The sequence below is a fragment of the Hyperolius riggenbachi genome, chromosome 12, assembly GCF_040937935.1.
Source record: "Hyperolius riggenbachi isolate aHypRig1 chromosome 12, aHypRig1.pri, whole genome shotgun sequence".
In the NCBI taxonomy this organism is placed as follows: Eukaryota; Metazoa; Chordata; class Amphibia; order Anura; family Hyperoliidae; genus Hyperolius; species Hyperolius riggenbachi.
Window position 1 is genome coordinate 5,795,457 of NC_090657.1, and position 14,926 is coordinate 5,810,382.

Below are 14,926 nucleotides of genomic sequence, written 5' to 3' on the forward strand. Positions count from 1 at the left end.
AGATCGCCAGGGCAGCTGCGGGAGGGGTTTTTTTTAATAAAAAAAAAAACGATTTCATGCAGCCAACTGAAAGTTGGCTGCATGAAAGCCCACTAGAGGGCGCTCCTAACCAATATTTCTGATCGCCTCCGGCGATCCGCAGTAACAAGGAAGGCCGCAATGAGCGGCCTTCCTTGTTTCGTTTTGCTCGTCGCCATGGCGACGAGCGGAGTGACATCATGGACGTCAGCCGACGTCCTGACGTCAGCCGCCTCCGATCCAGCCCTCAGCGCTGGCCGGAACTGTTTGTTCCGGCTGCGCAGGGCTCGGGCGGCTGGGGGGACCCTCTTTCGCCGCTGCACGCGGCGAATCGCCGCGCTGCGGCGGCGATCAGGCAGCACACGCGGCTGGCAAAGTGCTGGCTGCGTGTGCTGCTTTTTACTGCGAGCAAATCGGCCCAGCAGGGCCTGAGCGGCAGCCACCGGCGGTGATGGACGAGCTGAGCTCGTCCATACCGCTAAGGTGGTTAAAATGATATCCATCAAGCCATAGTTATATTGTATTACACAGGGCGACTTTTTGTCAAAGTCAGCAGCTGCATTCAGCAAAATGGAGCTGCTGACACTGGGGAAAGTGTCGTCCTGTGTAATACAATATAACTATGGCTTGATGGATATCATTTTAAAGCTCTCTTTCTCCTCTTTCTGGCGACACCTAAATCGTTGCCCTACGCCTTTTAGTTTTCTCTATTTTCGCGATCGAAATCGCGGCCGCGGCAATTTCAATCGCGAAAATAGCAAAAACTAAAAGATGTAGGGTGGCGGTTTATATATCACTGGAAAGAGGAGAAAGAGCGCTTTAAAATGATATGCATCTTTCCATAGTTTCTGCACTGCTCAGAGTCCCTTTAAAGAGAGTCTGAAGCGAGAATAAATCTCGCTTCAGAGCTCATAGTTAGCAGGGGCACGTGTGCCCCTGCTAAAACGCTGCTATCCCGCGGCTTAATGGGGGTCCCTTCACCCCCAAATCCCCTCCGTAAAGCGGGGGAGCGCTTCCGCATTGGGGCAGGGCTAACCGCCGCAGCCCTGCCTCCCGCGCGTCTATCAGCGCGTATCTCCGCCTCTCCCCCGCCCCTCTCAGTCTTCCTTCACTGAGAGGGGCGGGGGAGAGGCGGCGATGCGCGTCTGATAGGTGCGACTGGAGGCAGGGCTGCGGCCGTTAGCCCTGCCTCCAGGAAGGGAAGATTTACGACCAACTCTACGACCAACTATTGTGGGGGTGGGTTTGTGGGTGAAGGGACCCCCGTTTAGCCGCGTGCCCCTGCTAACTGCTAACTATGAGCTCTGAAGCGAGATTTATTCTCGCTTCAGAGTCTCTTTAAAGGGAACCTGAAGTGAGTAAAATTATTTAAAATGAACACATGATGTAGCGGCAAATGAATATTACATACTTACCTCACCATCAGCTCCTCTCAGAAGCTCACCATTTTCTTCTTACAGTGATCCCTTCCAGTTCTGACAAGATTTTGTCAGAACTGAAATATATCAGTTGCTGTCAGTTATATATCAGCAGCTGTCAGTTACAACTGAATGTGCAAGGTAATGTCCATGCTTCCCTATGACTCAACTGGGTGATATTACAGTTTAACAGTGTGCTGACCAGGAAGCTGTTATGGGGTAATGGCCATTTTTAAAATGGAGGATGGAAAATGCCATTGATAACACAGGAGAGGAGAAAGAGATTGCTGAGTAGACTACACAGGAGGTAAGTATGACCTGTGTATGGTTATTTTAACTTTTTATTTTCAGTTCAGGTTCTCTTTAAGTTTTTTTCGCTTCAGTGTCAGTTTAATGTGGTCCATTGCTATGCACAATAACACCGTATCCTGTAGCAGACGCAGTAATAGCCCCGTGGGGTGGCAGGTCCCGCTGTTGTAACTGTGCATCATACATGCCGGGCACGTTTTGCTGAACACTTTTGAACAATTGATTTCAGGCTTGCATTGTGTGTTCCGTCAGAGACGACATATACTACTTACTGACGCAGGCGTTGGACTGGTGGGCAGGTGACTCATTTTACCCCATACCTGCAAATAAGGAAAACTGGAATGAAACAGATGAAGCCTTGAGGATTCTACTGAAAATACTACAAGTTGTTTTTCTGAAACTCGTGCCTTTAAGGCCAGGTTCACATTAGCGTTCTGAGCCAAAAGCATCCGGTGAGCAGATCAGGTCTCCTCTTCACCGGATCCAGATGGCTCAGTCCGTGGCCCGGTTCACATAGTGAAAACAGATCTGATGAATGATGGATTGGATCCATTTTCACTCAAATACATACCTAATCTTCCGTAGCAGCCGGCGGTAGAGGCTCCTTCTTCTTCCGCTGTGACTGCACAGCGCGTCATGTGACTAGTCACATGATACCTCATGTAGTCACATGACGCAGAAGAAGACAGAAGCCTCTACTGCCGGCTGCTACGGAAGATCAGGTATGTATAAACCCTCCCTCACCCACCCACCTGGCTGCTGCACCCTCCCCTCACTAGATACGCATCGGCACAGGCCCCCATCCCCCGTGGAATGGTCCATTTCTTCACTTTGTGTGAAGAAACGTTCCGTTTCCCATTGCCCCAATGCTGCAGCATTTTTTGTCCGCATCCGTTCCACTAAGCAGAACGGTCCGGAAAAGTAGGGCCTGCAGCAGTTTTTAGATCCGGAGGCCAGAACGTATCCGTACCAACGGACGCATGTGAATGGATCCAGAGGTTAACATTGGATCCTTTCACATCCGGTCTGTACAGTATACGTTCCGGTTCTGATCCAAAAAAAAACACTAATGTGAACCGAGCCTAACTGTTTCATGCCTCACTACTAGATATTGCCCGGCCACTCCGGGCATTGCCTGTCTGTGTCAATTATAAAGTAATCACTATTATACCACTTGCAGCAGAGGAAAAAAAATCACAACACTGAGATAACCAATGCTGCAAAAACAGATTTGTACTATGCATAAAAAGGCGGACCAATTTGTCCATACCTCTCTCTAATGCTGGGGATACACGGTACTGTACCGTGTATCGGCCAGCCGATCCGGCCAGCCAGGGACGCCTCTAGGCATAGGCAGTACAGGCCATTGCCTGGAGTGCCATTTGTCCTGGGGGGCGCCATGTTGCTGGGTTAAGCCCAGCACCCCATGGGTGTTCTATTACTTGCTTCTGCTGCATCTACTTAGCGTAAGTTGCAGGCAGCTGCCACCTCTGTGACTTATGCATCCTTCTTTCCCCCTTTGTGCCTCCTTCTGTTTTCTTGTGCCTCCTTCAGTCCCTTGTATCATGTCTGACCCCCGTTTGTCCTTCTGTCCCCATGTGCCTCCTTCACAAACAAAAAAAACAAACACAGAACATTTATATCACGCCAGAGCTGCAGCCACTAGGGCGCGCTCTATAGGCAGTAGCAGTGTTAGGCCAGAGCTGCAGCCACTAGGGGGCGCTCTATAGGCAGTAGCAGTGTTAGGCCAGAGCTGCAGCCACTAGGGGCGCTCTATAGTCAGTAGCAGTGTTAGGCCAGAGCTGCAGCCACTAGGGGGCGCTCTATAGGCAGTAGCAGTGTTAGGCCAGAGCTGCAGCCACTAAGGGCACTCTATAGGCAGTAGCAGTGTTAGGCCAGAGCTGCAGCCACTAGGGGGCGCTCTATAGGCAGTAGCAGTGTTAGGCCAGAGCTGCAGCCACTAGGGGCGCTCTATAGGCAGTAGCAGTGTTAGGCCAGAGCTGCAGCCACTAGGGGGCGCTCTATAGGCAGTAGCAGTGTTAGGCCAGAGCTGCAGCCACTAGGGGGCGCTCTATAGGCAGTAGCGGTGTTAGGCCAGAGCTGCAGCCACTAGGGGGCGCTTTATAGGCAGTAGCAAGTGTTAGGCCAGAGCTGCAGCCACTAGGGGGCGCTCTATAGGCAGTAGCAGTGTTAGGCCAGAGCTGCAGCCACTAGGGGGCGCTCTATAGGCAGTAGCAGTGTTAGGCCAGAGCTGCAGCCACTAAGGGCACTCTATAGGCAGTAGCAGTGTTAGGCCAGAGCTGCAGCCACTAGGGGGTGCTCTATAGGCAGTAGCAGTGTTAGGCCAGAGCTGCAGCCACTAGGGGGGGCTCTATAGGCAGTAGTAGTGTTAGGCCAGAGCTGCAGCCACTAAAGGGCACTCTATAGGCAGTAGCCGTGTTAGGCCAGAGCTGCAGCCACTAGGGGGCACTCTATAGGCAGTAGCAGTGTTAGGCCAGAGCTGCAGCCACTAGGGGAGCTCTATAGGCAGTAGTAGTGTTAGGCCAGAGCTGCAGCCACTAGGGCGCGCTCTATAGGCAGTAGCAGTGTTAGGCCAGAGCTGCAGCCACTAGGGGGCGCTCTATAGGCAGTAGCAGTGTTAGGCCAGAGCTGCAGCCACTAGGGGGCGCTCTATAGGCAGTAGCGGTGTTAGGCCAGAGCTGCAGCCACTAGGACGCGCTCTATAGGCAGTAGCAGTGTTAGGGAGACTGGCCCAAGGTCTCCTACTGAATTAGTGCTGGCTTACTGAACAGGCAGAGCCGAGATTCGAACCCTGGTCTCCCGTGTCAGAGGCAGAGCCCTTACACTATCCAGCCACTATGGTCCTTCAGTCCCCCTGTGCCACCTCTGCCTCCTTCTGTGGCCCTTTGTGCCTCCTTCTGCCCCCCTGTGACTCCTTATGTCCCCCCTTTGCCTTTATTTGTCCCCTTGTGCTACCTCTGCCCCCTCGTTCCTCCTTCAGTCCCACTCTGCCTCCTTCTGTCTCCCTTTGTGCCTCCTTCTGTCTCCATATTCCTCTTCAGTCCCCATGTGCCACCTCTGTCCCCTGCACCTTCCTCTATCCCCCTGTACCTCCTTCTGTGCCCCTTTGTGCCTCCTTCCGTGAGCCTCCATTAGTCCCCCTGTGACTCCTTCTGTGCCCCTTTGTGCCTCCTTCTGACCCTCTTGTAGAGTGCCAGGCTGACCAGGCGGTCATGAGTGCTGTGCGGAGGGGGGACCGATGTGGTGTCCCCAGGTGTTAAACAGGCTAGGGGTGTCTAATAGACGCTGTGTCAGTTTACTGGCCGCAGCCCGTAAGCTCACTTCTGCAGCCTTACATTACTTGTATTCTCTGGTCAAACGCTGCCCGTATTGCGTATTTTTCTGTGGAAATACTGCCACATTACAATTATTTTCTAGTGAAACGCTGCCGCATTACGAGTAATTCCTGGTGAAACGCTGCCGCATTACCATTATTTTCATGGGGGGCGCCATGGGGTGGGGCACCACAGATTTTCTCGCCTGGAGTGACAAAATGGGTAGAGGCGCCCCTGCGGCTAGCTGATAATAGTTCTGCTTCCTGCTGGTGAGATCGCCGGCTGTCGTCATGGCAACAGCCGGCAATCTCACTTTAGAGTTACAGCACCACCTGGAGGATGGAGGCATAACTGCAGCGCTGGAGCCAGGGAGGTGAGTGATTACTGGGGCTGTGCAGATCTCCCTGGCAGCATGATATTTCCAGGTTTTAGAGTCTGAAAGGGTGCAAAAAATTGTACCGCCTTTAGACCCTGAAATCTGGAAAGAATCACACCGCCAAGGGGGTTAAAGTGGAATATAACCCTGCATTTCATCTTTGCTCTAAAACATTATTTACAGCATATTATATGCAACCAGCATTTTTTTTTTTACTAGACCAGCATTGGAAGGGTTACACACAGAGGTTTAAGGTTCAGTGCAGTGAAATGTGGACGCATCCAAAGTGGAGATAATGTTATCTTGTGTTTACTTAAATGTATCAAGTGAGGAATGTGACACATTCTCTGACTGTGGAGAAGCTCCTGGAAACACACAGACACTGAAAGCACTTCTGCCTTCAGTACAAGATGAATAAAACCAGTTATGAATAAAATGCAAAGTCAGCTCACAAAGCAAAAAACTGTACTTTTGGGAACTTGTAATTTCTAAATGAATAATAATACTTATGCACAAATGCAAATAGGATAACCATATGGCCTATAAAAAGTAGGAAAACATGTTTTTGTTAAATATTATGTCAGAGTTTTATACCGCTTTAAAGAAAATACTAACTACTAATTGAGCAAAAAAAAAAAAATTTAAAATTGCTCAAATCCAATTCTGTATGAGGTTCTCTAGTGATACCCACAAGTGTGTAATGTCCAGGCCATTTTAGAATAAGCACTACCTTACCTCTGCATAGAAAACAAATCTATCATCACAGCAATACCAAAGGGGATGGCCAACGTACACTACTGAAGTCCGGTGCATGAGGACTGGACGGGCTGACAGGAACAGAGTCTCCAGCGGCTGAAGGCATGTACATGACCGGTCCACACTGTGTAGGGCTCGACACGGCTGAAGGAGACTGCTGGTCATCACACACAAGAGATTCTGCAACAACATCACATCAATCATCTGTTACATTAGCAGTTTAAGGCTTTTAGAAATAGCAAATTAATGCGCCGTCAAGGGAACCGGTCATGAAGCAACTGGTATACCCATAAGGCCCTGTTCACATTACACATGTTGCGGTCCGTATTTCGGGAACACGTGCAGGAGGCCGACACGCACGGCATCAGAAAGTGCATAGACTGCATTGTCTGATGTTCACACTGCATGCGTTCCGGACCTGTGCAATCCGGGAACGCATGCTGCACGCAAAATGTGCAGCTGACCCATTTACTTTCAGTAAATGAGATCAGCCACGCAACGCAGAAAATGCAGATGGCATGTGTTCGTAAGCGTCGCGTTCCGAACGCACGGCCATCCGTGTTTGCTGATGTGAACGGGCCCTTCAGTCTAAAGGTGGCCAAACTACTGAGGTCAAGATCTCAACTTTAAGCATCTAATAAGCATCTAATATTAAAAGCACAACTGAAGCGAGAGGTATGTGGAGGCTGCCATATTTATGTGCTTTTAAAGAGACACTGAAGCGAAAAAATTTTTTATGATATTATGATTTGTATTTGTAGCACAGCTAAGAAATAAAACATTAAGATCAGATACATCAGTCTAATTGTTTCCAGTACAGGAAGAGTTAAGAAACTCCAGTTGTTATCTCTATGCAAAAAAGCCATTAAGCTCTCCGACTTTGTCGTGGAGAGGGCTGTTATCTGACTTTTATTATCTCAACTGTAAGTGAACAGAGGTCATTACTTCACAGACTGCTCTGAAAGAATCATTTTGAATGCTGAGTGTTGTGTAATCTGCACATATTATAGAATGATGCAATGTTAGAAAACACACTATATACCTGAAAATAAAAGTATGAGAATATTTTCTTTGCTGCTAATCTTCTAGTAATTATTCGTAGTACACAACCAATTCATTATATCATATTTTTTTTTTCGCTTCAGTGTCTCTTTAAGCAATACCAGTTTCCTGGCGGCCCTGCTGATCCTCTGCCTCTAGTGCAGAGTTGCTCACACTTTTTTGGCTTGTGCGCTACCTTTAAAAATTAGCAAGTCAAAGTGATCTACCCATGTACAATTTTAGGAGCACACTTCCATATATAGAGTGGAAAATGTAGTGTGGTCGGGATCTACCATGAAGGCCATGGGCAAATGCAGGGGGGGATTACAGCTGCCCGGAATCCCCCCTCAGACCAGGGCCGGTGCAGTGTCTGGGGACAGGCACAAATTGAGACACCAGAATATGTGCAGGCGTCCTGCAGCTCACAGCACTGCCCCTTTTCTTTCCCTGGTACAGTTGACTCTGGATGGAGCAGCAGCGTGTGTGTACAGAGCATGGAGCAGCAGCGTGTGTGTACAGAGCATGGAGCAGCTTTGAGAAACTTAACAGAGTCAATTATGAGCACAGCTGTGTGCCCTGCTGTATAAATGCTTCACTTTCCCCTCCATTACCAATGTCGACTGTCCTCATTATTATCTGTATCCAAACTGCTCCTGATCGATCCAGTTTGGTTGGTCGGACAGGAAATTGCATTATGTGTACCCAGCATGATGTCCTACCATATTATTATACTGTATTGTGAGTGTCTGTGGGAGACCTTTCAGGAATCCCCCCCCCCCCCCCCTTTGAAAATCCTAGGTTTGCCCCTGAAGGCCTTTGCGATCTACCTAATGGGCACCCCTGTTCTAGTGCACTGAGCCACAGCCCCTGAACAAGCATGCAGCAGATCAGGTGTTTCTGACATTATTGTCAGATCTGACAACATTAGCTTCATGCTTGTTTCTGGTGTTATACGGAAACTATTGCAGCCAAATATATCAGCAGGGCTGCCAGGCAACTGGTATTGTTTAAAAGGCAATAAATATGGCAGCCTCCATATCTCTCTCACTACAGTTGTCCTTTAAGTGCAGCACCACCATCTTTGTGCTGCTCGATGTACTACAGGGCTTTGGCGTCATCAATCATGTACTCACACAGCTCAGCTGCTAAAAGAACGGCCTTTCCTAATCAAGGTCTAAAGGACAACTGAAGTGAGACGAATATGGAGGCTGACATTTACTTCCTTTTAAACAATACCAGTTGCCTGGCAACCCTGCTGATCTCTGTGGCTGCAGTAGTGTCTGAATCACACACCTGAAACAAGCAAGCAACTAATCCAGTCAGACTTCAGTCAGAGCACCTATCTGCATGCTTGTTCAGGGTGTATGCGGAGCAGGATCATCCACCAGGCAACCTAGGCACGTACTTGGGGGCTAATGGTTGTCAAGGAGCCCACCAGCCACCTTCTCTGACCTCTCTCCACTTCAGCTTACCAAGAGGAGCACAATGGGAATATCTACTACCTTACCCAGGGCCCATTACATATTAATCCATCTTCGGTGTATGGGTAAAAGTTCTAGAGGCGGAGGCTTGGCAGGGCTGCCTGGCAACTGCTATTGTTTACAAGGAAAGAAATATGTCATCCTCCCCTTTAATGAGAAGAGGGGTTGCTATTGGGGTAGTAAGTCTGCACAGCACAAATCATTAACCACTTCACCACTGAGGGGTTTCCCCCCCTTTTTTGCCACAAATTGGGCTTTCTTTGGGTGGTACTTTTTGCTAAGAATTATTTTATTTTATATGCATTTTAACAGGAATAATACGAAAAAAAGCAAAACATTTCTCAGTTTTCAGGCATTATAGTTTTAAAATAAAATGTGCAACTGTAGATTAAACCCACACATTTTATTTGCCCGTTTGTCACGGTTATTACAACGTTTAAATTACGTCCCTAGTACAATGTAGGACCACAATATTTTATTTAGAAATAAAGGTGTATTTTTTCCCATTATGTGTTTTTTATTTTCTCATTGTACTCGAGGCCCTAATTTGTAATCAAACAATAATAATATATCCTCAGGGCATACATACAAAATAAGCTAAGTCCCTAACATAACAATTTATGCACTCTGCTGTAAAAAAAAAAAAAAAAAAAAAGAAAGAAGAAGAAGAAGAAGAAGAAGAAGAAGAAGAAGAAGAAGAAGAAAGAAAAGCAAAGAAAGAGGAAGGAAAAAAAAGGACAATTTTTAACCACTTCACCACTGAGGGGTTTACCCCTTGAGCACCAGAGCAATTTTCACCTTTCAGCGCTCCTTCCATTCATTCGTCTATAACTTTATCATTACTTATCGCAATGAAATGAACTATATCTTGTTTTTTTTGCCACCAATTAGGCTTTCTTTAGGTGGGACATTATGCCAAGAATGATTTTATTCTAAATGTGTTTTAATGGGAAAATAGGAAAAAAATGTGGGAAAAAATGTATTATTTTTCAGTTTTCGGCCTTTATAGTTTTCAAATAATGCATGCTACTGTAATTAAAACCCATGAAATGTATTTTCCCATTTCTCCCGGTTATAAAACCGTTTAAATTATGTCCCTATCACAATGTTTGGCGCCAATATTTTAATTGGAAATAAAGGTGCATTTTTTTCAGTTTTGCGTCCATCCCTAATTACAAGCCCATAGTTTATAAAGTAACAGTGTTATACCCTCTTGACATAAATATTTAAAAAGTTCAGTCCCTAAGGTAACTATTTATGTATTTTTTTTAATTGTAATTTTTTTTCTTTCATTACAAAAAACAAATTGGGGAGTGTGGGAGGTAAGGAGTTAATTTTTAGTGTAAAACATTTATTTGTATGTAAAAAATGCTTTAGGGTGTAGCTTTACTATTTGGCCACAAGATGGCAACAGTAACTTTTTGTTTAATGCAACCTGCAAGCGTCCTTCCGGACTCTTGCAGGAAGTACTAGGAGGCTGAGAACGTTTTTTTTTCTCACAATGATCGCGCTGCTTAGCGGAGAAGCAGCGGATCATTGCGGGGCTTAGATCAACGAACGGGAATGGATTTTCCCGTTCATTGATCTCCGGGTGGGCGGCGTGTTTACGAGCGGGAGTGCGCGCTAGAGCGAGCGGGAGCGCGGGCAGCGGCAGGAGCGCGGAAAGTACAGATTTCTCCGTCCCTGGGGGTGAAAGGATGGAAAAGGGGACGGAGAAATTCGTACGCATGGGGGTAAAGTGGTTAAAGTGTTTTTAATTTGATAAATATGGTGGCAAGGTAAATAGTTATTGGCCTTTATATGATTTTTTTTTCTTTTGGGGGGGGGGAGGGGGGTGTTACAATATAACATTTGTCCACTAGATGCCAAAAGCATTCCAGAAGCTTTTCCTTCACTACTTTCATTCAATGCTCAGTGCTGTCCATTACAGCACGGATCATTCATGATTTATCAGCACTTTGATTGGGTTTGGGAACGCATGTTCCCATTCTTCATTCTAAGAACTAACGGCTGGGAATGGAGGAAATCGGAAGCGAGTGGGCACACGCGCACCGCTCACAGGAGGCAGTAGACGTATATCTACATCCCGGGACATGAAGTACTATACATATACAGCTTCACATAGGACTGTAGATATACAGCTTCATTACCAATAAGTAGTTACAAGCAGCTTGAGTGACCACGATCCGCTACAGGATCACTAAGAATAACTTCTTTCAAAACTTTGTAAAATCTATGAGCAAAGTTCTCGATGACATACGTTCTACATGTGCAAAGGCACAAAATGGCCCTCGTGGACAGCTGCCAGACTGCTGCATATCGTTGCATTTTGTAGACTTGTAGATCTGTGGAAGAAGGAAAAGAGAATTCAGTAAAAATCTTGTCTCAATGGAGAGAGATATTAGAAAGTAAAAGAGAAGTTCTCACTTCAGGGTGGAATTGCTGCTCTGTTCTTGTGTGGCAGTACTGACAGGAGTCTCCACTTTCACACTTACTAGGGTCGCCCCACTCATCGCCATGTTTCACACTTGGACACGGGGAAGACCTTTTAGAAAAGCATATAAGAAACCAATCAAAATAGGTATCGAAAGCGCAACAAGGATAAGTTCCTTGTTAAAGCCACACAAAAAAAAGGTTTGGGGTGAGCCAACAGATGGCAATGATGCTGTTAGTTATAGTGACTTTTTAATACTGTTTTACTATAACTGTTTTTGGATTGTGGAAGGAATCACCATTATTCTTATGGGGGAATTTGCTTTGATATAAGAGTGCTTTGGAATACAAGCATGTTTCCAGAACGAATTAGCGTATATACTCGCATATAAGCCGGCCCACGTATAAGCCGAGGTACCCACTTTTCCCTCCAAAACCAGGAAAAAGTGATTGACTCACGTATAAGCCCTCTCCCCAGTATAGCCCCTACCCAGTGTAGCCAGATGTGCCCCCAGTACAAGTCAGCCCCCCTCCCCATAGCCAGATGTGCCCCAAGGATGATACAGCTGTGTCTCAAGACGCCACTAGATGGCGTCATAGATATGAGACACAGCAATTGCCACACAGGCAGAATCCACGATCATTGCACCGCTGACACGTTGCTTGCACGCTCCGCTCCACAAGCCGGGGGACACAGGAAGTACTGAGCAGCGCACTCTGCACACCATGTTGCAGGGGATGGAGACACGGACACAGCAGGGAGCCAGCTGGAGGGGAGGTAAAGGGAAGACAGTAAGAGAAGGGAGGAATGGAGAGTGACAGGGGATACAGGGAGGGGAGGAGAGGAGGTAAGGGGGGGGGGGGACAGCAAGAGAAGGGAGGAATGGAGAGTGACAGGGGATACAGGGAGGGGAGGAGAGGAGGTAAGGGGGGGGGGGGGACAGCAAGAGAAGGGAGGAATGGAGAGTGACAGGGGATACAGGGAGGGGAGGAGAGGAGGTAAGGGGAAGACAGCAAGAGATGGGAGGAATGGAGAGTGACGGGGAATACAGGGAGGGGAGGGGGTAAAGGGGAGACAGCAAGAGAAGGGAGGAATGGAGAGTGACGGGGATACAGGGAGGGGAGGAGAGGGGGGGGGGACACAGCAAGAGAAGGGAGGAATGGAGAGTGACAGGGGATACAGGGAGGGGAGGAGAGGAGGTAAAGGGAAGACAGCAAGAGAAGGGAGGAATGGAGAGTGACAGGGGATACAGGGAGGGGAGGAGAGGGGGGGGGGACACAGCAAGAGATGGGAGGAATGGAGAGTGACAGGGGATACAGGGAGGGGAGGAGAGATAGAAGACATTTAAGGCCTGGTTCACATTAGCGTTCGCTGTCCGGATCCGCCTGATTGGATCCGGACCGTATACTGTACAAACAGAACGTACGTTCCGCATAGCAATGCAAAGTCTATGCGGACGTTCCGTACAGTACGGAGCCGGATCGGATCCGGACTCCGGACACTTTTCCAACATGTGCTATTTTTCGGTCCGGATCATCCGACCCGCGCACCTAGATCGGAGCCTGACTGCACCATCCGGAAACAGAAAGCAATGGGAAATGGAAAGCACAGAACACACAGGATACAAACACCTGACGTTCTACCCCACTTCCTATGCGTATCCAAGCGGCCATTTCGGATGGGGACACATGGGCCAAGCATGTCTGGAGTGGAGCAGAAGTGACAGACGTGCTGGGGCTGTTTGGCAGAATGTCGGAGGTGGAGGTGAGGCCTACAGCGGAGGACCTGATTCTACAGGTGCACCTTCTGCTGACCCCAACAATTTTATTAGTAATTTCGCTGTTTTTACCACACGGATCCGGATGGCAGCCTGAAACATTCCTCATGCAAACGAACCGGATTCGGTCCGTTTGCATGCCAAAACGCAAGTGTGAACGGGGCCTTAGCCTTGCAGCAATAGGGTCGTATTTTCTAATCTTGGCCAAAACACAATTCTGGGGATACTGCCAGTATATGGCAACAGAGTGGACACAGAGGGAAGAGGGTCTGGGCTGGTGTTACTGGGGACTCTGGGGGATATTACTGTACTTAGAAGACTGTGGGGACATGGAAATTCCGGGGTGACACGTTGTATGCATGGCTGTACTGAGGACTCTGCAATATTTGGGGATAGCAGCACAGACCATGAGGGAACATTACTGATAGGGGGGTTGAGGATAATTTGTAGCTACAGATCTGTAGATCAGAGGTCCTAACCAAGTTACATTCAGCAAAGTTCCTCCTTAAATTATATCCAAGTAATGCAATGAAGATAAAACGTCTTCTAAACCATTTCTTTTCATTTGAATGATAGCGGTTACACTTCTCTTAGGTAATAATAAGAGCAATACCTGTACTTATTTTGGCGTGGACTTCTCCGTCGATCCTTACTGTTGTGGTAATAAGGACATGCATAGCCCTGCCGACAAAGTCTAGGAGGTTTCTTACACTGCTCTGTCTTATAGTGTCCAAGAACATACGTCGTATCTGAAACGTGGGGAGAGATGAAGAGATGGGTCTTACACGGTGCCACACAGACAGATATCACAGCTGCCAATCGGAGCTCCAGCAGAAAGATTTCAGAGGCATACGAGTCATTCATATATCGAAATATTAGTTCACAAAAAAAGGAACTGAAAAAAAAAATACATGTAAAAAGAAAGAAATAGTTCTGATTTTCAGCAAGTGGTGGATTTATGAAAGTCCCTCTATCACAAAGTCTCACACTCAATATCCAGGATCCAGAACCTGAAATCTACCACTTCCCTTGAAAAATCTTCATAACTTAACACTATTTGTTGTTTGTCGCTCTCAAAATCAATTAAGTTCTAATGATCACGTCAGGTAAATAAATAACAGCTTTTGACTGTAGTGAGCAGCAGAGATAACAGGAATAGCTCTAGTAACTGCCATTAACATTGCTGCTGAAATCTAAACAAAATACAGTTTGTAGTATTGTGTATCTGATCACTGTTCTAGGAGCAACATTTTAATTAAACTATCGCTGTTGAACTGAATCAGCACCTTGTCAGCTTGCATGTGATCATTTTTAAGGGACTACTGGAGGGGGAAGGGGGGGGGAGGAGTTGAACTTACCTGGGTCTTCTAACGGTCCCCCGCAGACGTCCTGTGCCCACACAGCCAATCACACATCCTCACTCCTGACGTCACCGGTAGTGTACTGCGCAGGCACAGTATGGTCTGCAACTGCGCAGTACGCTCCTCCAGCGGGAGTGAGGACACAGCAACGCAGGCACAGTGGTTTTCAGACTTTAAAGTCTGAAATTCCAGAAGTGAACCGGAGGCGGGGCCGGAGCATCGGTGAGTGGCTGTGCGGGCAAAGGATGTCTGCGGGGGGCGGAGCATCGGTGAGTGGCTGCGCGGGCACAGGATGTCTGCGGGGGGCGGAGCATCGGTGAGTGGCTGCGCGGGAACAGGATGTCTGCGGGGGCGGAGCATCGGGGAGTGGCTGCGCGGGCACAGGAAGTCTGCGGGGGGCGGAGCATCGGTGAGTGGCTGTGTGGGCACAGGATGTCTGCGGGGGGCGGAGCATCGGTGAGTGGCTGCGCGGGCGCAGGATGTCTGCGGGTTACCGTTAGAAGACCCAGGTAAATCCAACTCTTTTTTTTCCCCCCTACCCCCCTACAGTAGTCCTTTAAGTTATACAGTTTTACAGTAGTGATTTGTCAGCTAAAGGGAACATCCATGATTGTTTCGGG

At 47.7% G+C, this 14,926-nt stretch overlaps 1 protein-coding gene across 4 annotated transcripts in view; it reads right to left on the reverse strand.

The window, feature by feature from the left end:
- The window catches only part of UNK (unk zinc finger), a 121,858-nt gene that overhangs the window by 54,217 nt on the left and 52,715 nt on the right, over nucleotides 1–14,926 (reverse strand). For all 4 annotated transcript variants that reach the window (XM_068264357.1, XM_068264359.1, XM_068264358.1 and 1 more), the window contains 5 exons: nucleotides 13,559–13,694; nucleotides 11,162–11,279; nucleotides 10,995–11,079; nucleotides 6,250–6,392; nucleotides 2,018–2,065 (listed from right to left, as the gene is read on the reverse strand). In XM_068264357.1, the coding sequence (XP_068120458.1) occupies nucleotides 2,018–2,065; nucleotides 6,250–6,392; nucleotides 10,995–11,079; nucleotides 11,162–11,279; nucleotides 13,559–13,694 (530 nt within the window). The remainder of the gene's footprint in view (nucleotides 1–2,017; nucleotides 2,066–6,249; nucleotides 6,393–10,994; nucleotides 11,080–11,161; nucleotides 11,280–13,558; nucleotides 13,695–14,926) is intronic.